At 42.7% G+C, this 25670-nt stretch overlaps 2 protein-coding genes across 2 annotated transcripts; one reads left to right on the top strand and one right to left on the bottom strand.

The window, feature by feature from the left end:
- Positions 1-1981: 1981 nt before the first annotated feature.
- On the bottom strand, positions 1982-11092 carry yars1 (tyrosyl-tRNA synthetase 1). Its single transcript, XM_003228740.3, has 14 exons — positions 10976-11092; positions 9282-9371; positions 8946-9092; positions 7962-8137; positions 6990-7119; positions 6824-6904; positions 6481-6573; positions 5771-5906; positions 5521-5606; positions 4984-5119; positions 4760-4857; positions 3436-3629; positions 2955-3096; positions 1982-2674 (listed from the first exon to the last, which is right to left on the bottom strand). Exons 2-14 carry the CDS (start codon positions 9336-9338, stop codon positions 2564-2566), a joined length of 1587 nt encoding a protein of 528 aa, XP_003228788.2. The 5' UTR covers positions 9339-9371; positions 10976-11092; the 3' UTR covers positions 1982-2563.
- On the top strand, positions 11083-23857 carry s100pbp (S100P binding protein). Its single transcript, XM_003228739.4, has 5 exons — positions 11083-11203; positions 12765-13612; positions 15846-15946; positions 20740-20830; positions 23573-23857. Exons 2-5 carry the CDS (start codon positions 12882-12884, stop codon positions 23703-23705), a joined length of 1056 nt encoding a protein of 351 aa, XP_003228787.1. The 5' UTR covers positions 11083-11203; positions 12765-12881; the 3' UTR covers positions 23706-23857.
- The last annotated feature ends 1813 nt before the right edge of the window (positions 23858-25670 follow it).

The raw sequence follows: 25670 nt of genomic DNA, 5'->3' as shown, positions 1-25670 counted from the left end.
TTTATAATATAATCTGTTTATATCATTTTTAATAACAGAATATATTGTATTTACATATATAACTGATAATAATATTATAATGTTATACAATATAATACAAATAATAATACCATATAATAATATTAATTATATGTTATATATTACATATACAGTAGAGTCTCACTTATCCAAGCCTCACTTATCCAAGCTTCTGGATAATCCAAGCCATTTTTGTAGTCAATGTTTTCAATATATCGTGATATTTTGGTGCTAAATTCGTAAATACAGTAATTACAATATAACATTACTGCATATTGAACTACTTTTTCTGTCAAATTTGTTGTATAACATGATGTTTTGGTGCTTAATTTGTAAAATCATAACCTAATTTGACGTTTAATAGGCTTTTCCTTAATCCCTCCTTATTATCCAAGATATTCGACTATCCAAGCTTCTGCCGGCCCGTTTAGCTTGGATAAGTGAGACTCTACTGTAATATTACAGTATAGTAGTATAGTTCAATATAGTAATATATAATGCTAATATTGTGCAATGCTAATAATATAATATATTCTATGTACATACAGATGCTCTGAGTCCCCTTCGGGGTGAGAAGGGTGGGATATAAATGTAATAAATAAATGTAGTAGATGAATAAATAAATAATTTTAGACTTAGGCTCGCCCAAAGTCTGAAATGACTTGAAGGCACACAACAACAACAACAATCCTAATTAACTTGACTATCTCATTGGCCAGAAGCAGGCCCACACTTCCCATTGAAATCCTGATAGGTTTATGTTGGTTACAGTTGTTTTCATTTTTAAATATATTATTGTTCTTTCATTGTTGTTGTTGTTTGCACTACAAATAAGACATGTGCAGTGTGCATAGGAATTTGTTCGGTTTTTTTTTCTCCAAATGATCATTCGGCCCCTCCACAGTCTGAAAGATTGTGGACCGGCCCTCAGCTTAAAAAGTTTGGGGACCCCTGCTCTATACATTTAATGATTTAGGTCAATGATCAACAATGAAAGAAAGATATGATACACATTTTACTTTTCTCACATTGTTTCCATCATTGCTGGCCATTCACGGCATTTGAGTTTCCTTTGTGGAGAGTAAAAGTGCGGTATAAACAAATGTAAGAGAATTATTATTATTACATTATTGAGAATTAATATTTTGGTGAAGAACAAAAATAATAATAATTGCACTATGAAACACAATTTTTGTTCCTGGATTAGGACTGTCATTTCTTAATTGGTTATATCATAAAAACATGGAAAAGGTTTATTAAACTACAGCACATTTTGCAATAGTTTTTCAATGAAGATTTGATATAAGTCTCAACCAAGTCAACATAGTTTATGGCAGTCACAAAAACAATGCTTCTGGAGTATTAACTACTATTTTCAAAGTAAGTACCACACAATTAAACAGGAAATAACACTTTCAAACCAGGAACAGAAAGTTTTTCAAATTTTTTTACATAGTGTTGTTGTTGTTGTTATTATTCACCAAAGTATTACGTCTCAGAGAAAGGTAATGTCAAACCTCTGGATGAAATCTGGAGATCAAATGTAGTGCAATGGCTTGAGTATTGGACTTGTATTCTGGGAGACCAGGGTCCAAATCCCTATTCAGCCATGAAGACCCATTGGGTGGTACTGGGCACGTCATACACTCTCAGCGTCACAAGAAGGGAAAGCATGCAAAAAGACCCTTCACTGCCCTTGGATATCTCCATTTCCATATTAAATTCATGGATTCACACGATACACACCTGCCAGCTGTGTCACCCAACCCACAAAACACCTACCACATTACTACCTGTCTGCTACAACCGAGTTAACATGGCTCTTCTACAAGTTCAAAAACATGCCATTTCAAAGCTGTTTTTAAAAACACACCCAGAGGGGACTTCATATTTTGTCCACAAATGTGTAGAAAAGGTACCCCAGTAGAATAGCAGAAATCAGTTTTAAAAGGACCCAAAAAGCTATGTTGTGATAGTTTTATTTGGGGATGGATGACACTGAATATAGAGTCCAGTGTTCATGATAGACAGAAATGCAACCTTTGCTAATCTGATGGAGATCCCCTCCTGCATGCTTTGCCAGCCTAGATCTGGACATGGCAGACAGTGACTTCTACTATGGACACAAGGCCACAAACAGACCGGAGGGGAGGAACACTGTGGGACTGCACCTTCCATGAGGCCTAGGTGGCATTGCCAATGGTAAGGGACAGCGGGAGGTGCGGTCCAGCTACGTTTGCAGAATTTCCCACATGGGCCCGAGAGGACAGACTGGTTTAGGCACAGTCCCCGCCTTGCACCTTTGAATTATTTGCAGGGTCCCACACGCAGTATTGGGCTTGTTCCTCCCCAATATAAACAAACTTGCCTTGATTTCAGAGCCGGGTCTCTGAGCAACGGCCTCCTCTGCTTTGAGATGCCTCTTTTGCCCCCCTCTGGAGCCTTGAAGCCAAGTCTTCTGGCATTTCTTCGATAGCGATGGCGTGTAGGGGATGGTTATCGGGCAGGATGCAGCGCGGAGGAGAGGGACCCCAAAGGAGGAGGCCTAGCGGATGGTGCCGCCTTTCAGAGTTTTGCAAGTGAGCTTCCCCAGCTTGGTCATGAAGGCCTTTCCTTTCCACTGGGCCACGAGGTCCTCAGAAATCAGGAAGTCGGCCTGGAAACAGAAAAGGAAGGGAGAGTCATCAGGCCAAAGAGGCACCTTGGAATCCTAGTGTTGGAAGAGACCACATGGGCCATCGAGTCCAACCCCCTGCCACGCAAGAGAAGCACAATAGAAGCTCTTCCAACATGGGAAACTGGCAGATCAATAAAAACTGAGTGACCTGCAATTCAGTCTTGGAAAAGTGGGGTATAACTGAAGTGGCCACTCGCCAATAGTTGAGTGAGTCACCCAGCAGTCCTCACTACTGAGGTTTCTTCCCCTTCCTGCTCACCTGCAACTTCTCGAACACCTTCTTCTTGGGTTTCAGCTCTTCGTCAGCTTGACCGCTCTCATAACCTTCCACAAACACTCGTTCCCCAGGGCACGATCCTGCCGGCGGATCCAGGGGCTCTATTTGGCAGGGTTCCCCAGTGCTGTGAAGGAGGAAAAGAGACTAAGAAAACATATACAAACTGGTCCCAGTAAAAAAGTTGGCTTCTATTAGGTCCTTTTCTCAACTAACAAAAATGTATCCAAAGTGAGGAAAGCCTTCCTGGTCTAGTGGCCAAATTCAGTTTTTGGAAACGCCATCACAGAACAGGGAGAAAGGGTGCCAGCACATTTCATTAGACAAAAAAAGGTGAGCATTAGATTTGAGCAAATGCAGTAAATGGCAAACCCACCCACTACCTAAACAGTGACCATGTCAGCCACCCACCCTCCTGATCCCACTTGCAGAAGTCCTTCTGCAAGATCCCATTTCCCTTATGCACCTGGCAGCGCAGAGCAGCATGGCCTGACTCTCGATCCCCCTCATCTTCTGGGGCCTCATGTTACACACCACGACCACCAGCCGGTCCTGGAGCTCTTCTTGTTTCACAAACTGGACCAGGCCGCTCACTACCGTTCGTGGCTCTGGCTCGCCCACGTCGATCTTTTCCACGTAGAGTGTGTCGGCGTCAGGGTGCTGCGGGGGGGACACAGCAGTATCATGACTGGGAATAATAATTCTCCAGTACTGCAGATGTGAGCCGTACCAGCTCTGCATAGGCTACAGTTTGCTAAATGTTCCCTTTGGGGTGAGAATGTTGGAAGTGAAGAAGGAGCTGCACTTGTATAGGCAGCAATGAGGAACAGAGGGAGCCCTGCGGTGCAGGCCTCCTCTTTGTTGGTGAGTTCCCTGCTGCAGCCGCTGCTCTTTTGAGGTCAATCACAGAATGGGTGGATGTCTCGATTACAGTAAAGCTACTGAACTTGCAACATTGAGCTATGTGTTGACACATGAATAGGTTTACTCTACCTAGAACTATTATTATTAATTATTTATTTACATCATTTCTACCCCGCCCTTCTCACCCATAGGGACTCAGGGCGGCTTACAACAGTTGGCAAATTCCATTGCCCCAAAAACACATTCAATAAGCAGCGGCAGTTCAATAAAATAACAATACCAAAATCAATTAAAAGTTATATTAACTCTATTAAAACATGAATAATAAAAAAAAAATTAAAATGCATGAGTAATTAGATTCATCCGCTGACGCCTTTCGCGTACGCCTTGATTCAGCCATATCACCTCAGATATTTATTCCTCACACGCTTGAGTACACAGCCATGTCTTGATTGCTTTCCTAAAACTTAGGAGTGTTGTGGCTTGTCGAATACTACTGGGGAGAGCATTCCATAGCCGGGGAGCCACTACCGAGAAGGCCCTGTCCCTCGTTCCCACCAGCCGAGCCTGCGAGGCAGGTGGGATCGAGAGCAGGGCCTCTCTAGATGATCTCAACAACCTAGTTGGTTCATAGGAGGAGATATGTTCAGACAAGTAGTCTGGGCCAGAACTAACCAACTCTAGTGGGAAATATCAAAGAAGTTTCTGACCATGCATTCATAGATAGTCCATAACTATCTCTAATCCCCACTGCACATCACTTGAATCCTAGGTTTGCCAAAAAGGTGCCCATGCATTATACCCTTCTGCACAATGATGCAAAAAGCAGGAATATTGGCATAATGTCAATATGGAGTAGCACAGCCACTGTGTAACTAAGTACAGATATAACACCATGCAAGTAGGATGCAGGATCCTGGGCCTACCTTGTCCACACTAAGCACCTTCCCAATTCGGAGGTCCACCCGGGATGGCACCACTTCTTCAGGATCTGAATTCTTCTGAGGGATCTTTGCAGCTGGCTCTGTGTTTGGGCAAGAGATGGGAAAGGTGGTTATTGGAGGGCAGTCCTGTTTTTGAGGTGGGTGCCTCACAAAGGGCTCTGACCAGAGAACAGAAGAGACATCTGCTAGTGCCCATCCCCACTTACTTGCTTTGGACGGATCAGGATACGCACAACTGGCGAGCTTCTTCATCTGCGGGTTGTTGAACTTCTGTCTGACGGGCTCCAGGAGCTTGTTGAGGGCCACCTCTACTGAGTTCTTCAGGTCCCCAGGATGGACAGCCTGCCAGCACAAAGAAGAATGAAGAGCCAAATAGTCATTAGGACTACTGAGCTGATTTGCGGAATATGCAATAATTCTAAGTCATTATCATATGTGATTTTGCGTAACTACGAGGACTCAGTGGCTCAACTTGCCTGGGCTCCCAAAGGTTACAGGCTGCCAAATCAAAACAAAGAAAAGCAAATTTTGAAAGTGAGAACTATCTTTCTCCCACATTAGTTATGTATGACAAGCATTAAAGCAGTTTAGGAAAATTTGCAGCCCCAATGTGTTCTTGGCCTTTGTATTCTTTTCCTGCCTCAAGATAGATAAGCGAATGCAAAAAATATTTGTACAAGTTAATTTTTTTCCTGCCACTGGACAGCTGTTGACATTGTCTCTCATCCTTCTCAGCATTTTACCTGTTCAGCAAACTCCTTCTCTAGGTCTTCATAATCTGTGTAGGTCTTATTTCCTCCCCATTTCTCATCTCGAAGGATCACAAACTCTGTGAGGAGAGACAGGAGTCACGGAATCACACGAACAAGAGCCAGGTGCATATACAAACAATGGTAAAGGTGGCCCACAAATCCCTCTGAATTCTCCATTTGACAACAAACTAACTTCGGATCCATCCCTGTCCCCATCCCATAGATCCCAAGAAGCCGTTACCTGATCTGAGCGGGAACAGGACATGCTTGATGAAGGACAAGACCCCGTTGTTCTCCACGTTCCCTGGTTCACAGAAGGCCTTCTTGAGCTTCTTCTTCACATCCTCCTTGCGATCCAGGAGGTCAATCTTGGACTCCTAAACAAAAGGGATGGAAAATGTTTCAGAAGAAGGCCCTGTTATGAATTTTCATTGTATAATGCAGTCGGAATTCTTTAATGTCTGAGAAATGGCAGAAGACAGGTGATCTTTTCCTGGAATGAAGCTCAAGAACTATCCTGGTAACAAGCAACCGCGTAGTAGGAGGTAGCCAGCATAAAAAGATATAATATTACAATATATTGATATAGTATAATATAGTAATTTATTGCCAGTGTTGTGCTATGATAATAATATAATATTGTATGTAAATTTAATTTGTAAGCCGCTCTGAGTCCCCTTCGGGGTGAGAAGGGCAGGATATAAATGTATTAAATAAATAATAAATAAATAAATAAATAAAAGAAGCTTTAGAGTAGAGTTCATGAAAACCTACACTAAAACTTCTTCTCTCAGTCTCAGATATCCTACAGGATTCCTTGATATCCAGTTTGCTTGCTGTTTGTATTACCCGATACAGGTAAGAGGCATCTAAAGGGAGAAACCTCTCCAAATCTACATTTTCCTCCCTCCAGGATACAGCTCATTTGGTGTGTGAAGTTTGGAAGCTTACCTCTTCTGAGGAACTCATCTTGCTACCGGTCAGCCCTGGCACCATGGGATTCATGAGATGGATGCGCTTGGCGTAACCCAGAGAGGGAAGGTACTAGAGAGAAAGATACAAAGATATCACATAGACACCTTCCAAACATCTAACTCCCATCCCAGCCTTGAAAAGCAATCCCATGATTGTCTAAAGCAGTGGTCCTCAACCTGGTGTCCCCAGATGTTTTTGGCCTTCAACTCTGAACAGTTGGTAAACTGGCTGGGATTTCTGGGAGCTGTAGGCCAAAAACTTCTGGGGACACAAGGTTGAGAACTACTGGTCTAAAGGCCAAACCTCTCCCAGCTCTCACCTTTTCCGCAAAAGTGAAAATCTTTCTCTGATCCACTCCTCCAAACTGGGCATCGACCTTCAGATACTCCTCATCTAGGGCCTGTAGAGAGAAAAAGACGTATATGAAAGGAACACCTATAACATCCTCTTGGCTCGGGAAAATTTGGCAAATGCAGAATTAGTACCTGAAGTCCTGGGTAGAGGAGGCCACTGAGCAAAGGATGCTCCACCTGCTTAACTACTTCGGCTCCAGCTTTCTTGGCGTCATGCTGGGTGACGACGGAGGAGAGCCGGTACACGTCCAGCGTGTATTCCCTGAGTGGGATGAAAACCCAAGTTGTTATGGGGGAGATTCCTGTTTCCCTCTGAGGCAAAGGTCCAATGGGCTGTTCAAAGTTGAGCAGGAAGAAGCTGGGCTCTACATCTGTTCCTAAATCCACCATCCCCAGGCAGCATGGTTGTTAGCCAAGCTGGATGTCGGGAATAATTTGGTGACTTGTTGACTAAAAATATTACTTTACCGAACTCTGGTTCTATTGCATATCTTGGATATTGGCAGGATATGCAACAAGGTTTCTTGTTGTTTCAACAAGCCTTCAACAATATTTAAATGTCCTTAATAAATATGTGAAGACCCATAGATGTCAAAGCACTTTACATTACTAGATTGACTATTGTTGTTTTATATCTGCAGCTATTGCTGTATTTTATTGATTTTAACTAAGAAGTTTTATAATTATAGTTATATTTATGTTGGCTGTTATTGTTTAATATTTCTGCAATTTTCGTATTTTGTATATTGCACCTTTGTAAGCTGCCCTGAGTCCCTCTGGAAGATGGTGGCGGGATATAAATAAAGTTTTATTATTATTATTATTATTGATTAACAATTCAAAATTTTTATTGTATACAAGTGATAAGCAGCAAGATGGTCCTGAAGAGAATATTCCTTCCATTTTTCTCTGTGCCATACAAAAGAGGAGTCCTTGTATGAAACTATCACCAACTTCCCTTTCTAAATCAGTTTCCAACACTAGACTAAACCTCTGGAGGATTAAGAGCATCTTCTCAGCATCAACAGAAATGCCAGCTGAAGGCTTTTGAAGAGCTCTATATGCCCTCAGAAGTTCAGAGCACTCTCTTCTGAGTGGACTTACTTGCTGAGCTGGTAGTCCGTTCCCCGGATGAAGGTGAGCTTCTCCAGTGGGACCCCAATGCTCTCCAGCATGGCCTTGATCACCATCTCGTAATACTGGGTGCGCAGCTCCAGCAGCTCCCAGGGGGCCTTCATGTTGTCCAGGTAAGCATGGAGGTCAGCAAATAAGATCGTCACCTGACAGCAAGAAAAAGTACACTTAGAGAGACCAAAGCGATTAAAGTACTGTGGTTTGTGGTTTCCTGGTCTCTAAAGCAGCAAAAAACAAAATCGTTCCACCTTCTAAATGATATACTTTCAAATACCGTATATACTCGAGTATAAGCCGAACCAAATATAAGCCGAGGCATCTAATTTTACCACAAAAAACTGGGAAAATATTGACTCCAGTATAAGCCAAGGGTGGGAAATTTCAGAAATAAAAATAGATACCAATAAAATTACATTAATTGAGGCATTGGTAGGTTAAATGTTTTTGAATATTTACATAAAGCTCAAATTTAAGATAAGACTGTCCAACTCTGATGAAATCATTATTCTCATCTTCTTCAATGTAAATATGCTTATGTATCCTTTTAATAATAATAGAGTAAAATAATACATGTAATAATAATAATAAATACAGGAAAATAATACATGTAATAATAGAGTAAAATAATAAATGCAATAATAATAATAATAATAATATCAGAGTGAAAGAATAAATGTATTAATAATAATAAAAATAGAGTAAAATAAATGTAATAGTAGCAACAATAATAGAGAAAAATAATAAATGTACCATATATTCTCGAGTATAAGCTGACCCAAATATAAGCCAACCAGGACCCTCACACGAATATAAGCCGAGGGGGGCTTTTTCAGTCTTAAAAAAAGGGCTGAAAAACTAGGTTTATACTCGAGTATATACAATATTTTCAGATTTCCATTCCCTGGGGAAAAAAGAGCCAAGTGGGACAGGATAAGGTGGATTATGCTATCTCACCTCACAGCCAGCCTTGAGGAAATCTGCTATTTTGGACATGGGCACAAAGTAGGCGATGTGAGGCTTGCCCGTAGTGGCCGTCCCCCAGTAGATCTTCAGCTCACGCTCATTCAAGATTGCCTTCAATTTATCCTCGCCGAGAACTTCCTGGAAGTAAAAAGAAAGAAAAGCACAATATCACCATCAAAACAATAAATAAATCAGAATCTCAAAAAAGAAGTCAAATATAAAAACCTGGAGGCTTGTTGTCTTGGAGTACAGCCTAACTGAGGGGTGGACTGGTTGGAATTAGCTCCTCTCCTCAAAAATAGTTATCCACACTTGTGTTAGAAGTACCTGCAAATTCCTGGTGATCAGGTGGTACTTCTCTTCTGCTGTCAGTTCATGCCCCATGATGCCAAAAGCAGCTTGTTTCAAGCCCTGAAACTAAACAAAACAGACATAATGTTTTATGTTCCATGGTCTGTTCTTACTGTGGCTACTTGGTCTTTATACAGATTTCTCAGGAGACAGACATGGTGACTTGGTATCCCCATACCACCAAGAACATGCCACAGTTTATTATGATCCACGCAAAGGTTTTGGAATAGTCAATAAAGCAGAAATAGATGTTTTTTCTGAAACTCCCTGGCTTCCTCCATTAGACAGCAGATATTGGCAATTTGGTCTCTCGTTCCTCTGCCTTTTCTGAACCCAGCTTAGACATCTGGCAACTCTCGCTCCATGTATTGCTGGAGTCTGCCTTGCAGGATCTTGAGCATTACCTTGCTGGCATGGGAAATAAGTGCCACTGTACGGAAGTGTGAGCAATCTTTAGCATTTCCCTTTTTGGGTATGGGGATATAAATTGATTTTTTCCAATCTGATGGCCAATCTTGTGTTTTACATATTTGCTGGCATATGGCATGCATCACCTTGACAGCATCACCTTCCAAGATTTTAAACAGCTCAGCTGGGATCCCGTCGTCTCCTGCTGCCTTGTTATTAGCAATGCTTCTTAAGGCCCATTCAACCTCACTCCTCAGGATGTCTGGTTCTAATTCACTCACCACACCATCAAAGCTATCCTCGATATTATTATCTTTCCTATATTATATTATTATATATATATTATAGTATATATACTATACTAGCTTTGCCTGGCCACGGGTTGCTGTGGCTTATGCTTTCAGAGTGTTGATCTTTATTTACTGTCCTGATTTTAGAGGTTATATTGTTCTGTATTATTATATCATAGTAATTATTACATATTATATTTATAATCTTATATTATCATCTTAGAACTGGATTATATGAGGACCCTTTCTTCACAGCTGTATAAAATACACACTGAAGTGGATTATATGGCAGTGTGGAGTCCAGATAATCCAAAGCAGATAATATAAGATTATAAATGGGTTATATAGCTGTGTGGAAGGGCCTTGAGTCTACACTGCCATATAATCCAGTGCAAATTAGATAATCTGTGGAAGAGGCCGAGGCCTAAATCTGCCTGTCCCCTGGGCTGAGTTGGTTGCTAGGAGACCAAGTGGGCAGAGATTAGTCCTCTAACTGGCAGCAATTGGATAAAAACAATTATTCCTTTCCCTCTAACTAGGACTTTATTTTTCTTTTCTTTTTGTTGTATCAACCTAGAGGCGTGGATGATGGGTTGTGTTGTCAAATTTCGAGGTTGGGGGGCAACAAGTTTTGTTGTTTTGTTGGTTGCCGTGATGCCATCACTCATTTATATATATAGAAGATTATTATTATTATCCTTCTGTATATTCTCGCCACCTTTTCTTGATCTCTTCAGCTTCTGTTAGGTCCTCGCGGTCTGTCCTGTCAGACCTGACAATCCTGTCAGGCCAAGATACTCCCAAATTCTCTCTAATTCACCTTCAAACCCCAAATCCACCAACCTTCCTCCCCATACTGTCAATCTAAACCACGTGCTCGGCTCTTCCCACCTCTTCCCTCAACCCCTTTTGGGCTTCACCTGCCTTTCCCCCCAATTCCTTAAACAGAACCGGTTCCCCTCAGTCCCTCACCTGCGAGGCCTCTTCTCTCCAGATTGCATCAGCTGCGCTCGGCGCTCCTCCTCCGCTCCTGAACACCCCGACGGACTTCCTCTTGGCCGAGCACCGAGCGCATCGATCGGAGGCCTTCCTCGCTTCCTGATTGGTTGAGAGGACACAAAGGGGCGTGGCTATGCAGCCGGGCTCGCTACACGCCGGAGGGGCGTGGCTTGAGAGCCTCTTGGAACAAGATGGCGGCGGGTGAGACTCTTCTTTCTCTCTAAACAGGAGAAAAATGCCCGAGGAAGCTGAGGAGTGTTTGGTTGAGCATTTCCTTGGAAAGGGAGACTCCTAAAGGCCCCTTCTGTGAATGTATAAGGGAGCTTTCTTTTCTCTGAAGCCTTCTGTGTGTTTGGACTGCAGTAGTTCCCAACTTTTGGGCCTCTAGGTGTTTGAGACTTCAGCTCCCACAGGTCATAACAGCTGGGATTTCTGGGAGTTGAAGTCCAAAACGCCTGGAGGCCCAAAAGTTGGGAACCACTGGTTGGAGTGATGGAATAGGAAGTAAGGGTTGGGTTAGATGTGGGCGAAACGTCAGGAGAGAATGCTTCTGGAACATGGCCACACAGCCCGGAAAACTCACAGCAACCCATTGATTCCAGCCATGAAAGCCTTTGACAGCCTATAGAAGGTTACTATCTTGTTTGTAACATGCGGACTTCCTGTATCTATAATTTTCAATCAGAGAACTTTGTGTATGTAAATACAGTAGAGTTTCACTTGTCCAACATAAATGGGCTGGCAGAACGTTGGATAAGCGACTATGTTGGATAATAAAGGAGGGATTAAGGAAAAGCCTATTAAATATCAAATTACATTATGATTTTACAAATTAAGCCCCAAAACATCATGCTTTACAACAAATTTGTCAGAAAAAGCAGTTCAATACACAGCAATGTTATGTAGTAATTAGTGTATTTACGAATTTAGCACCAAAACATCACAATGTATTGAAAAGATGGACTACAAATACACTGACTACTAAAAGGCAGACCGAGTTGGATAATCCAGAATGTTGGATAAGTGAGACTACTGTAATTTGAAATTTCCTGTTTATGTATCCAGCTCCAAATATAAATATGCATTATGACCTGAGGCTTACATATCTGTACAGCATCTGAAGAAGTGGGTTTACTCTCCAGTCTAAGGTAAAGATTTTCCCCTTATATTAAGTCTAGTCGTGCCCGACTCTGGGGGTTGGTGCTTATCTCCATTTCTAAGCTGAAGAGCCGGCGTTGTCTGTAGATACCTCCAAGTCATGTGGCCAGCATGACTGCATGGAGCGCTGTTACCTTCCTGCTGGAGCAGTACCTATTGATCAACTCACACTTGCATGTTTTCAAACTGCTAGGTTGGCAGAAGCTAGAGCTGACAGAGGTAGCTTACTCTGCTCCCCAGATTTGACCCGTCAACCTTTCGGTCAGCAAGTTCAGCAGCTTAGCAGTTTAACCCACTGTGCCATACGAATTGGAGGATTGCTCGTAAAGGAGCATTCTTTGTAATGAAAAAGCTTGCACGTCTTCACACTCATGCTTGTGTGAGGTCATACTCAAAGCTGTTTCAAATCACTTGCATGCACATGCTGACAGTATTCATTTGAAAAAAAAGGTGAGTGGCGCCTACTTCTAAGTAAATGCAATTCTTGGAGGACAGATCCAAATTAATGGAGTAACTACCTTCTCCCAGTGGAGATGAAAAATAGGGGCAAGAATAGAGATTTTTTGGCTAACTCTTTTTACATTGCTTTTCTTTTCTTTTTCAGGTGACAAGGGACTGCTTTGACTGAAGGAAAGGCTGGAGTTTTGGACATCCCTTATGTCATGGTACAGAGAGCCTGATTAAAGAAACAAACATCTACTGAAGCCCTGAAATTCCCATCATGTCTAGTGATATTTCCTGCCCCTTTGTGTACCGAGTCTTTAATGATCTAGTTCCCAGAAGCAAAAGACCTCTTGATTATACTGAAGACGGTGACCCACTGGACAGCAAGCGACAATGCACATCCTCACGTCACGATTCCTTCCCAAGCAATGGGCTGGCCCCTTCCCCGGTCCATGGGCCGCCCGGTGGTGCGTATGATGAGAACAGTGACGTGGATGATTCCATTCTAGATGCTTCAGTTGGGGAAAGCATAGACTCTCTCACAGACCTCTCTCAGGAGGCTGAGGACGAGCTCCTAGCCAGTGAGGATGAAGAGAAGGGTCCATACACAGTGCCCCTCCATCCAGCTTCCAAGAAAACCTCTGAGTGTTCAGAAAGTTGGAATCACCTGAACCAAGGCTCCCAAAATCAAGCCGGACTTGATTTAGGTTCCAAGGGGCCTTTACCTCCAGAAGATGCTTCAGTGAATTTGGAGAAAGGGAATGATGTTCCCAGTGCCATAGAAAAGGTACCTGCAGAGTCAAGGAGAGAGACCAGTGCAGGAGGTGATAGGCCCTCAGTTGGACAGGCTTCCATAGATCAAAAGGAGCCACGAGGGGAAAATGCAGGCAACATTGGAGTTAAATTAACTGTTGGCTCACAGTTCAAGGTTTCACCATCCTGTTCCAGCTCTGTCAGGGAACAAAGAGAAAACCATGGACAAGATCCTCAGATCAGAGAACCAAACAGGTCAGAACCTTTTCCCTCTGTGCCCTGTTTGCGCCTGCTGTCTGTTTGTGGCTGGTTATCCTGCCTTGCTTGTATTCTTTTGCAGAATTTAGGGATTTGTTGTCTTGTGCGGACATGCATGTCCTATAATTCTGTGCCTCCGCTGGTATCCCATCCCTTTCCGCTAGGTGGTAGCAGATGCCCTATTTTAAGACTGAAAAGGTACTGTCATAGGGTTGTGTATTTCTGTAAATGTGCTCATTGGCAAGAATGAATAATTTAAGCGTTTTAATATTTCCTGCAAGAACATAATTGAAAATGCATAGCTCATAAAGACTGTTCACCGCTTGGGAATTAGTCAGTGCAAAAAAAGGCACATTGTTGTTGCTTCCCAAAGAAAACAACTCACTTCCTGGACAGGGAACATTGTTTTCTATGCACCCTCCTCATGCACAACATTTGTACAGAATGGGTCCCAGCATAGAAAGATTCCTCCGCATTTAGGATTCTTTTTCCCAAATAATTTAGGAAGTTCATTTGTCCACCTTTTTTGGAATACTCTGTCCATCCCCCAAACCCAAGTTGGCATGAATCATTTTTTTCTTCTGTGTGGTTTAGAAACAACAATCTGATTGACTGTTTATATATTTTTAAATTCAACTCTCCTCATTTGCTTATTTGCATGGTTTCTTCTGAGACCTTCAGTTCCCATTTTTTCCTAAAGCCCCACAGAATGTGCACAATTCCTTGGCATTTTTTGCTAAGTCCTTCCCTCGTAGTCACAATAGCCAGAAATTTGCCTTTCCTCAATACTACAGATTCTAAAAAACTCATTATACAGATTGCTTACATCGACTATCTGGTGGAGCTTCAAGCCTCACTGAAACCTTTTGCAAATTGAGGGAGCTGTGGACGTGTGTGTCTTCTTTGGATGATGCTGGGCATCAGCTCTCCCATGCATATCAATCACTTTGGCTTAGTTACGGTGGCAGCGCTGAAATTGCAGGTGTCTTCCATGCGTATAAAGAAGGCGAAACTTGTCACGTCTGCAATTTATCTCCAGATTGTTGTCAAATCTGGGAACTGTGAAGTATTTTTAATTCTTGAAAGTGAGATAAACATTCCTTTCCTTGCCAGGACTTCGGAGAGCTGTTACATGACAGATTTATTGATCCATTACTTAGGTTTCTATCTTGCGTTTCCTCTAATGAGCATGGCATGTGTGACTCCTGTCCTCCTCACTTTATTTCACAACAGTTTTATGGGATAGGTCAGGCTGAGTAGATGACCAGCCCATGGTTATCCATTGAATTTCATGCCTCAGTAGAGGCTTGACTTTGTCCCAGTCCAATGGCATAATCACTCTTACGTGAATAAGAATTTTTTGATGGGTATGTGATTTTTAAGCCTTCCAGATGGAAGTACAGGTTTTATTCAGTTCTAGAATGTACTTTGCCCCTATATAAACATCTCTAAAGTGGTCTTAGAATTGCAGGTGTATGTTATGTATTTTTGTTGGTTCTGAAATTAGGGTTTGTCTTACAATCAATGGAGTCTTACAGTTGAAAAAATTCGGTAATTGCTGCAAATCACCAGGAAACCACTTCTCTTAAGACAATGTTTTCTTGTCTTTAGCCCCTTCCCCATTTCTATTCTCATAGTACTCCCCTTCGCCCCACTTTTCCATGATGTTGGGCTCCACTGACGTAAGACGCTATGGTGATGGTGGCATTGCTAATGGTAGTATCTCCCAATTTGTATGGGATTTTGCTGAGGAGCCAGACATAATGTGTCAAATAGTGACTGGATATCAAAATATTGGATATGAAGGGCCTCCATAGGCAGGAATTAGTGTTGCAAACCATTCCTAAATGGCTTTTATTCAAAATGAATTGAAAAACAAGTAGGTCCAAGAGAAAATCAGGCCTAAATTCTCAACTCAACCGAGGCTGTCATACTTTGGCCATATCATGAGACAACGTGACTTCTTGGAAAAGGCAAAAATGTTGGTTAAGTGGAAGACAGCAGGAAGAAAGGAAAGCTATATTACAGGCAGATGCCCTGAGTTTGCAAGGTCTGAGCAGGATAGATGATGCCTGTGGCTCGTTGAGGTCTCTCATTCATAAGATTGTCATAAGTCAGAGCCAACCTGATGGCAGATAGCAAGAGCCATGTTATTAACATGCCACCCTTGTCCAGGGTTGCTTTGTATGGCATTTTGTCATGTGTTTTTCCTCTCCTTCATCCCCACAAGGCCTAGACGCATATGCATCCAGGAGACGGACCTCGAGGCAAGCAAGGAGAAATACATCAACGCTGTACTCAACCACGCTTGTCGCAGAGAACCTGTCATAGGTGAGCCTGGTGGGGACAGTGGGGCATGAAAGCCTCACTCATGGAATTTTAAACAGTCAGGGGTAAACTCCAGGGTTCTGCTTGAAAGGGAAGGGTTTGCAGCCAGAGCAAGATTGTTTCTTCCTTTCTCAGTGTTAGAGATTTAAATGTGTGGTGGTTCCTTCTCAAACTTTGTTTTCTTTTATGGGTTCTTTTTTCTGTTTTCTTTTGTAGTTTTTTTTTTTATGTTCCTCAACATAATGGGGTAAGGAATAATTGTTTTTCCTGATCTGACTGAATACCGACATTTCCTTGATCTGTCTTTGCTGTGTGAAATATGATGAGAGCCATGGCTGCTATTCCGTTTGCGGCATTTGCCTTGAGGATCATTAATATGGGCAGAAGGGAAGATCTAATGAGGTTCCTCCTTTCCTTTCCCCTTTGTGTTTTTCCTATTAATATGCGAGGTGTACCTTTGGAGGCCTGCCGTTTCACGTCAGGAGTTGCTTGCGAGCGCTTCCTATAATGAATCCAAGCTGTTTGCTTATTAGCACTAACAGACTTTTATCTCAGATGGCTGTAGGCATCGAGGTTGTAATCGGGGGCAAAGGGAGGGTACTTTTTGGCTACGGCAGCCCACCAAGGCATGCACCCCTTTAAATACAGAGGAGGTTTTGAAACTGTTCTACTGGGGGCTCCTTGTCAGAACCCTTTATCTTCACAGCTTATATTTTACATTGATCACCCCCAGAATATCCCCCAAGATGAAAGACTGCAGACGTGTTTGCATTTTTTATAAACATGGGGCTTATTCAGAGTCAGGCACCAGGAATGGAGAAGCCGTTAGGCCCGAAATGGCTTTCAGAGACTGATTGGATAGCTTCTTGGTTGGGCAGCTCAGGGAAGACGTGTGGCAGGGAGCGCCTGCTGAGTGTGGGCACAACACGTCCTTGCTTCAGGTAAAAGTCTCCAAAGCAAAGGGAGCACAGAAATAAGGAAAGCTTTGGCCTGAGACCACGAGTGCTGCTTCCCAGAGGTCTGACCATGCTCAGGGCGCATGCAGAGCTTGGTGCATTTCAGTGGATTTTGTGCCTTAACCCTATCCTTGCTGAAAACCCATTCATATTACATGGTTATACTGCTATGATTCCGCTTTAAATGCCATGGGGTTTGTAGTGTGAGGAGGCACTGGAGTGCTCTCTCTCACTCAGGATTCTCAATAAATAAGCTCTTTTAAAATACAAATATCAGGATTCAATAGCAGTTAAAGTGGAATCATACAGGCATAATTTGCATGATAATCATAATAACATTGTCAACACAGTTTTTGTTCCTGGGTTATAAATGTCATTTCTTAATAGATTCTATCATAAAAACATGGAAAAGGTTATTAAACTGCAAAAGCTTTGTTTTTGCGGGACATCCTGCAGTGCATTTTGCTATAGTTTTTTAATGAGTATCTCATAGAGTCTCAACCAATTCAACATAGTTTGTGGCAGCTACAAAAACAAAGATTCTGGAGTATAACAACTATTTTCAAAGTGAATGCCACACAATTAAACAGGAAATAACACTTTTCAAACCGGGAACTGATTCCCCCCCACCCCCCAATTTTGTTACATAGTGTAATTTTATTTCTTACTTGCCTCTCATTGAGGATCAAGGCAGTTAAAAACATCATCATAAAACATTATATGAAATTTATACATTAACACAGATTTAATATATGAAGTACATATATTAAAATGCACAGAACAAAGATGAAATTAAACACAGGATATGAGTTTGAATTCATTGTTAAAATTGACTGGGTGGAAGGACCCTTGGAAATGTGCCCCACTCAGTATGAAATGGCTTAAGTAAACTTCAGATGTCTTTATGGTGGAAAATAACTGATCAAAAGGAAGTGTTATGAGCAGAGGAGGCCATATTGCAATTTCTGGCCTGCACAAGCTATATAAATATCTGAAATGAATACTGAATGCTCTCCTGCTTGACACCTTGCAGCTGTGGGTGGAACGAAAATTTCACAGATCTCTCCAGAGGAAACCCCATCCGTCTGAGCCAGACCTGACATTTCCTGTGAGGTTTTAACACAAGAGGGTGATTAATATGAATTCCAGCTGTCTGGGAATACAGTAACATGCAGCAGATTGGCTCAAAAAAAAGGCATCTGCTGAAGCCACTTCCGTCTGGTTGTCGGGAACTTAGAGAGATCTTTAGTTCCAGCAAAAACACTTGTTTAGATCATAGCAGAAGCCTGTGTGATCCTGAAACTTTTGCGTAGGTTTCAGTGGCTGCCAACTAAAGGGACCTTACATTACGTCTGCTTTTCAGATTTTAATTCCAAAACTGTTACGGTTTTCAAGCATAGGTACATCTGGGTTTGAAAAATGTCTGCCTGCCCATTTGAGGCAATATTTAGGTATGCAATACATCTCAGGAATTTTTGACCCAAGGATTTAAAGACATTGGCTGGCATATTGCTTGTTTGTCCAAACTAGAGCGGACCCAGTCAATCAATAGATGAATCCTTAGTGGACTTGTAGATTAATGGATTCATGGTCTGCGCTAGTCAGGACTAAAAGAGAATTGGACCATGGTTTTCCTACAGTGAAGACCAAAATAAATGAGATCCATTATATCACTTTCTAGTCTATGTTTGTTGTAATTGGTGATGATTCAGCATTTTAGGATAATAATTTGTGCATGATTGGGAATCATGCAGTCCTCCCAAGTATTGAACTACAATTCCCTATATTCCTCATCATTGGCTGTGCTGACCCAGGGGCTGCTGGGAGTTGTAGTCCAATGGCATTTGGTGGATTTGCTTCCTGGAGCATAAACAACGGTCAGAGGTTTTAATTCTGCTTGGTTTACAGCAATACTCTGGCTCCTGAGGCATTTTTCCCAATGGCCCTGGACAGATTGGAGGGATGAAGGATGCATGCACAATAGGTATCCATTCATTTCATGCACTAAATGTGTTATAGGACTCTTTAGACACTGCCCAATTTACATTGTGATGCTCCCTAACATTTTTCTGTAGAATCCTGCTTGTCTGCCTTGTCTTTGTGGCTTCACATTTGCAGAAGGCATTCTTGCTTTCTGCTTCCCCCTCCCAAGCCCCTCTGTTCAGGAAATAAGCTTTCAAGGACCATTAATGGCATAATTAGGCATTTCCACTAGCGACTCTGCAGCCGGCTGCCCAGGTAACTTCTACAGCAATATTTGCATTGGAGATAGCCTACTTGACTCAAGCACCGTAATGGGAGAGGAGATGGAATTGCCACTTTAAATTGCCTACATTGTCTGAACCCTCATTGCATTAAGGTAGCAAAAGAAATTACAAAGGTAGTAACAAATGGCATGTCTGCATGTGCGTGCATGTTTTCGAAACAAGGATTGACTTCAGTAGAAATACCTTTCCCGCACGATAATACCGTGTTTCCCCGAAAATAAGACAGTGTCTTATATTAATTTTTGCTCCCAAAGATGCTCTAGGTCTTATTTTCAGGGGTTGTCTTATTTTTCCATGAAGAAGAATTCACATTTATTGTTGAACAAAAAATGAACATTTATTATAAACTGGACAGTAGTTGTCATCACAAACCAGCATAACCAGACAAACTGTGAATCCTATCAAGAATTTCTTGTTATTATCATTATTTCAATGTACCATTATTTCTATGGTACGTACATTTACCGATCTGCTCTGGTGTTCTGTTCGGCAGGCATGCTTCCAAACAAAAACTTTGCTAGGTCTTACTTTCGGGGGAGGCCTTATATTTAGCGATTCAGCAAAACCTCTACTAGGTCTTATTTTCTGGGGATGTCTTCTTTTAGGGGAAACAGGGTAACTCTTCCAGGAGTGAATTTCCCTTCCGAGGAGTAGATTTCTCTCATTTCCTGTTGTTTCACGCCTGTTTGTAACTCTTGATATGTTTGTAAGTTAGGTGTTTGCAACTCAGGGACTCTGTGTATATGTATGTATGTATATTTAATGTCAACAGTGCTGAAGGTTCCAATTACGTCTAGGGATAAAAGGAGCTTGTTGTTTCCGGTGAGGGCAATTCAAGCTCAGTAGAATATATGAAGGAACAGATGTATAATTTCTTTCTCCTTTGTTTGCCAAGACCAGAAAACCCCAGTCTGTACATGGCAGCATTAACCTGGTCCTTCTCTATCCTACATCTGCGGAGACATCCAGTTAGTTGTCCTTCATGCCTTTTCTTTAAGGGTGCAAAATGTCCATCATTCTTTCCTTTTGTCTATGCTGCCCAAGGTAGCTGGACTTCTCAATCCAAGTGCCACCTCTGCTTTTTGTGCTCCCTTTGCCGGGTTCTTGGGTGCCTTTGCCAAATATTCTCCTCCCTGACCTGCCATCTCTATCTCCCAATTTTTCTGCAAGTATGTCTGTCCCTCTTTTATCTCCTGTCATTGGACTTCACACACATTTAAATGAAAGCCCTTCTTGAAACTCCCCCCCCCCTTTTTTTTTTTTTTTTGGTCTCTGGGTTAACATGACTCATCCCTGGCTGGAAACTCCATTCTAAGGAAGGATGCTTCATCCTTTCAGAGGAAATTGCATTTGGACTTCCCCGATGTCCTTGTCAGTTGCATTCAGGCTGGATGAAATTAGGACCTGCTGGCTCTGGCTGGCACTGAAACTGGCTCACAAATACACTGCATCGCGTACGACGGGTGCCAAGTGAAGTAGTTGGACTTGCAAATGGGGCCTTTATATGTGAGAAGTTGTCTCTGCCATTGTCTTACTTGATGCGAATATACTTGGTTTCGTTGATTAATTCCAGGTGCGGTCAATGAGATGCTTGCGCTGATGCAGAAGGTCGCTTCCGAATACAAGGGGTACAGCTCTCAGCACACAACCGATCTGACTGTGAGGTACTGGGTCCCCTTTCATTTAAATCTGGGCCAAACCCCACTGGCAAGCTTTCCTTTCTTTAATAATAAGAGACGTTTTTTGGAATGGTTCAAGGGTCTTTTAAAATAATTTGAGAGTAACAGAGTAATCCCACATTTTGAACCTCACACTTATTTTTGGTGTGGCCAACATTTTAAATGCTGGAGTCAAGTTGGCATGGTGCCACTTTTTTCTTCCATGTTTCTAGTCAGCTAGGATTTCAGCCCCGATTTGTGCCTTAAATACAATTTGTCATACGTTATCTGGGCCCCACAGTCAGAAGAATAGAACCAGCTGTACTTTCAACAGGTGAAACCCCAACAAAGGCAATTTTGTTCTGTGCCAAATGCACTGAGCATATCTGACCCCAGAGAGTGAGCCTGTGTGGCTCACAACAGACAGTCCTAGAACATTTGGTGCATGACAGAATAGACTCAGATGAGGGCCCATCTGTTGTGAATGCACCTCGCACCCACTCCTTCCTAGTCTTGGTTCTATTGGAAATTAAAAGACTTGCATGAGAGGCAAGGCCTGTGTAAGGACCACCTCAAAACACGTGAGCGGCACTAACTCCCATAAGAGCTCTTTATCCCTGAAACTCCTACCAGAGTCCCTTCTTTGACGGTGGCTTTAGATAGACCAGCCTTATGTTTACAAGTCAGTCCAAAGCTGGCCAGGCAAGAGAGTAGGCTGCCATGATACTTGAAAAACCAAGCAAACCTTACTGAGATGCTTTTGATGATAATTCTTAGTTATACATACAAATGTAATAGCAGAGCACAGATGGGCTGCTGTGGTATTACTGGATTGCTGAATTCATCTCTAGTTTGAGTCTGAACTTTAATGGAGAAGTCCAAAATACCGAGTTTATTCTGATGATAGTGCCTTTAAAGTTTGGACTGAAAATTAGAGTGCATTCATCCTTGGCATTGGATCCGCCCGCTTCCAATATGCAGCAAGGTATAAACCCTGGGATCAAATGGTAGTGAAGTACATAATTCACAGCAGCAGGGATCCGCTCCAGGATTCCCATTAATGCACTTCCCCGTTCATGAAGCTTTTGCTTTCTGAAACACTCCTTTAAGGCAGGAACAGAAAGGTTGTCTAATAGCAGTCTGCCTTGGGGAGGGAAAGAACCCAACCTCCGAATGCTCCAACTCAATGGAAAGAATGCCTTTCATCTCCTGAAAGCTGTACGTTCCTTGTCGATTCCCAGTAACCCTTTGAAGAATGTCTTCCTGCGCCCTTTGCTTAGCACCCTAAAGCTAGTCTTTTAATCTGCAATGATGCAGCAGAGAGAATGAGCAAAGAAAGGCATGTATGATATGTAAGGCATGGCGTTTCCCCCGGGGGTCGACACGGATCCTGCAGCTGCCTCCCTTGACATACACAAAGGAGATGCTAGATGTCCAGGGAGGGGGCAGTGGGTAGCCCTTGTGTGTTTCCTCAAAGCGCTTCATGAAACCAGGAATCTTCCCTTGAAAGTGGTGTTCAAACCTTCGCGGGGGAAGCTTCCTCCTTGCCAAGAGCCAAACACGCTCAGATGCAGACACAGCCCTGATTTCCTGACACTCTCCGGGAGTCTAGTCGAGAGAGATTTTGTCACTAATTGGCCTGACTCATCCCTTGCATCCAGCAGCAACAAACAGTTGGTGGAATTGACTTCCCTAAGATGTAATGATGGGAGCTAGCGCTTGGCTGGCTTTTGGTTTAGATAAGGTAAACAGAGTATGAGAGGATGCACTGTACTGGAATGGACTCTTCTGTGGACACTCAGTGTGAGAGGAGCAGGACAAAGATTACCTTCACAGCCAGTTTGTGGGTGTCTCCAAAGTGCTTGCTTGGTCCATTTTTAACAAAGAATGTTGGACTATGCAGAGATCCTGCATCTGGGTATAGGGAGTATCATGCGCCATGTATTCTCACCAGCTACTGCCATGCACTTTAGAGTATTTCTGTGGCATCCAAATGATTTTGTGGACAGAAATGACCATGCAGATAGAACTTGCCTCCCTTTCTGTGGTGTGGAAGAACTCCTCCTCTATCTCTGCGCTTGGACGTTAACAGTTATGACTGAAGGCAGCCAGCGTACAGCCACTTTGTCTACGTTTGGTTGTCGTGTGAGTTCAAGTTGTTTCTGACTTATGGCAATCCTGTTGCAGCTTTCTTTAGTGAGATTTGTTCAGAGACGTCTTCCCTGACCCTCCTCTGAGGCTGTGTGACTGGCCCAATCTAACCGATTGCATTTCCATAGCACAGCATTGATTCAAACCCACAGTTCAGTGCTCAGACTTTTACACCACTCTGGGGCTCAAGAGAATAGAAGTTGCTTCTTGTACTTGATATAACCCTGAGTGTTATCAGTGCAGTGTTGCATTTTGAGTCTTCGATTAGGATTCTGTCAGACCAGGATTCAAATCCCTGCTCAGCCCTGGAAACTTGGAGCATTGGGCAAGTCTCAGAGGAAAGCTAATGCAAACCCTTTGAATAAATTTTGCAAGGAAAACCCCTAGGATCAGGGTCATCATAAGCCCATATCACCTCAAAGGCACATAACACCACATTAAAATACTTGCATATATCTTGCTAATGAGACTTTGGGTCTGATTCAAAACCCAGCATGGAGAAAACTTCATGACGGTGCCTGTGAATTTGCTTCTCACTTGTCCCTTTGCCTCTTTGTGTTGCCTTGCACCTCATCTTCTGCCCCTTTCTATATGCAGGAACTATGCACAGCGCAGTAAAGACCCACCCCGGACCTTCAGCCTTTCCCAGTGGGTCGATCAGAATGGCCGCAGCATCCCTCGGTTCGCATCTCTCCCAGAAGTCTTCCAGCGCAGCCCAATCCCAAGCTAGACGTTGCCTCAGAGCAGAAGGTGTATTTTTTTATTTTTTTTTATTCTCAACTTTGAATATCCATTTTGCTGACCTTATTTTATTTTTTAACAAAGCCAATTCAGGCCTAAATCTAGTGTTTCGTCCTATCAGAATAAACCCATTTGACTCAGTGTGATTTCTGTAAGTCTTGGCTTACCTCCTAATGGCAGATTCAGTGGATCTTAGAGTTCATTGTTTATATTTTTGTTAGAAAGACATGTCTTGCCCTTGGTTTGTCTTGGGAGGTCTTTGAGCTTTCACTATTCTGAAATACGTTTCACTGTGATAACCTTGATAAACGTTTTTGTCTTTTCGATATCCTGCGATGCGCTTACCCTTTGTCCTCAGTGTGGCTTGTGGTTGACTACTTTGTATGTCAATCTCATTGACATTTCCTCCCCATTTTTAGAAGTTTTGAGGAGCCTTCAAACACATTTGTTAATAGTCAAAGCCTCTAAGGGATGACTGAATGGGAGGAACAGCTGTCGGGGTTCAAATAACTGTAGGCAAATATTTCGTATCACGTCAGACACAGAGCTTTGAAGTCTGCATATTCAGCTGCTGAAGCATGAGATCCTGACAGATCCAGAAGTAGAGCATTGGGGATGCAGGACCAAAGGCCACAGTGGGCTTTTCAGAGGTGCATTGCTAGGAAATTTGTTTGGGAGGGATGTCCTACTTGGGAAATCATTGAAAAGCCACAGGCGGGGCAGCGGGTGACAGAATGACTCCATTTTTCCATATGACTAATGGCAACAAATTACATTTGAAACACATGAATAATGGGAACAAATCGCTTCTAAAAATAAACGTTCCTTGCTGCGCTTTAAACCTCCTCTTCTCCCCTTTTTCATATTCACGTATACAGAGGGGATAAAACAACGCGTCTGACCCCAGTTGAGTTTTCCACCCTAGAAAATGTGTCCCCTGAGACCTTTCTTATGGGACCAAGGGATACCAGGAACGCCCCAAAAAGCTGAATGTAAACTCTAGGATAAGAGATCCCACCTAAACATTAGGAAGAACTTCCTGATGTTGAGAACTGTTCAACAAATGAATATGCTTTTGCTAGGGAGTCTGGTGGAGTCTCCTTCATTCTCTGGAGGTTTTTAAGCAGAGACTAGATGGCTATCTGTTGCGGGTGCTTTGATTGTGTCTTCCAGCCTGGCAGAAGGGGAATGGACTGGATGGTCTTTGGGGTCCCTTCCAACTAGGATTTTCTGATTCTCTGAATAAGGTTCCCTACTCCTACTTTAACTGGACCGAAGTTTAAAATCCATGATCATGGAGTTGGAAGAGACCCCAGAGGCCGTCCAGTCCAACCCCCTCTTTTCTGCCATGCAGGAAAAGCACAATCAAAGCTTTCCCAACAGATGGCCATCCATCCTCAGAGTTCCACTGTGTAACAGCTCTTCTTATGGTTAGGAAGTTCTTCCTAATGTTCAGGTGGAACCCATGGCTCCGAGGCTTCTCTGATCTTTGTGTGGATTGCAAAACCTGAGAAAGGATGGCTCTCCAAAGATGATACTGAGCATAGCTACGCAGGATAGCACCTGGTCCATCAAAAACTTCATTTCTGAAGCTTTCTTATTGTCTCGAACAACAGAAGTTTAATTCCTTGTTGAGAAGGCAATCCCTTCCATGAGATCTCCCAAATGAGATACCAGTAGCACAGCAGAGAACAGAGCAGCCTTTGAAAGGCAAAGACCAAGGCCAAGATTAACTACCGGCTTCTCGCTATTATGGTCCCAACCTGCCGTAATAACACTTAGGAATGGAGAAAGGGGCTTTTTAGCCTTTGGCATCATGTACTGCTTGGGAATTAATGCCTCTAAATCACTCACAGCAAAGGAAAGCATGGTGCTTATCAGGAGGAGGGTCTCTTGTATGGAGATGTATGGAAAATTATCTTGCCTTTGCCCCATTTTGTGGGGTTGGGAGAAG

This window comes from Anolis carolinensis, unplaced genomic scaffold (assembly GCF_035594765.1).
Source record: "Anolis carolinensis isolate JA03-04 unplaced genomic scaffold, rAnoCar3.1.pri scaffold_10, whole genome shotgun sequence".
Lineage (NCBI taxonomy): Eukaryota > Metazoa > Chordata > Lepidosauria > Squamata > Dactyloidae > Anolis > Anolis carolinensis.
The sequence above is the reverse complement of the archived record's forward strand: the minus strand, read 5'-3'. Positions and strand labels throughout refer to the sequence as shown.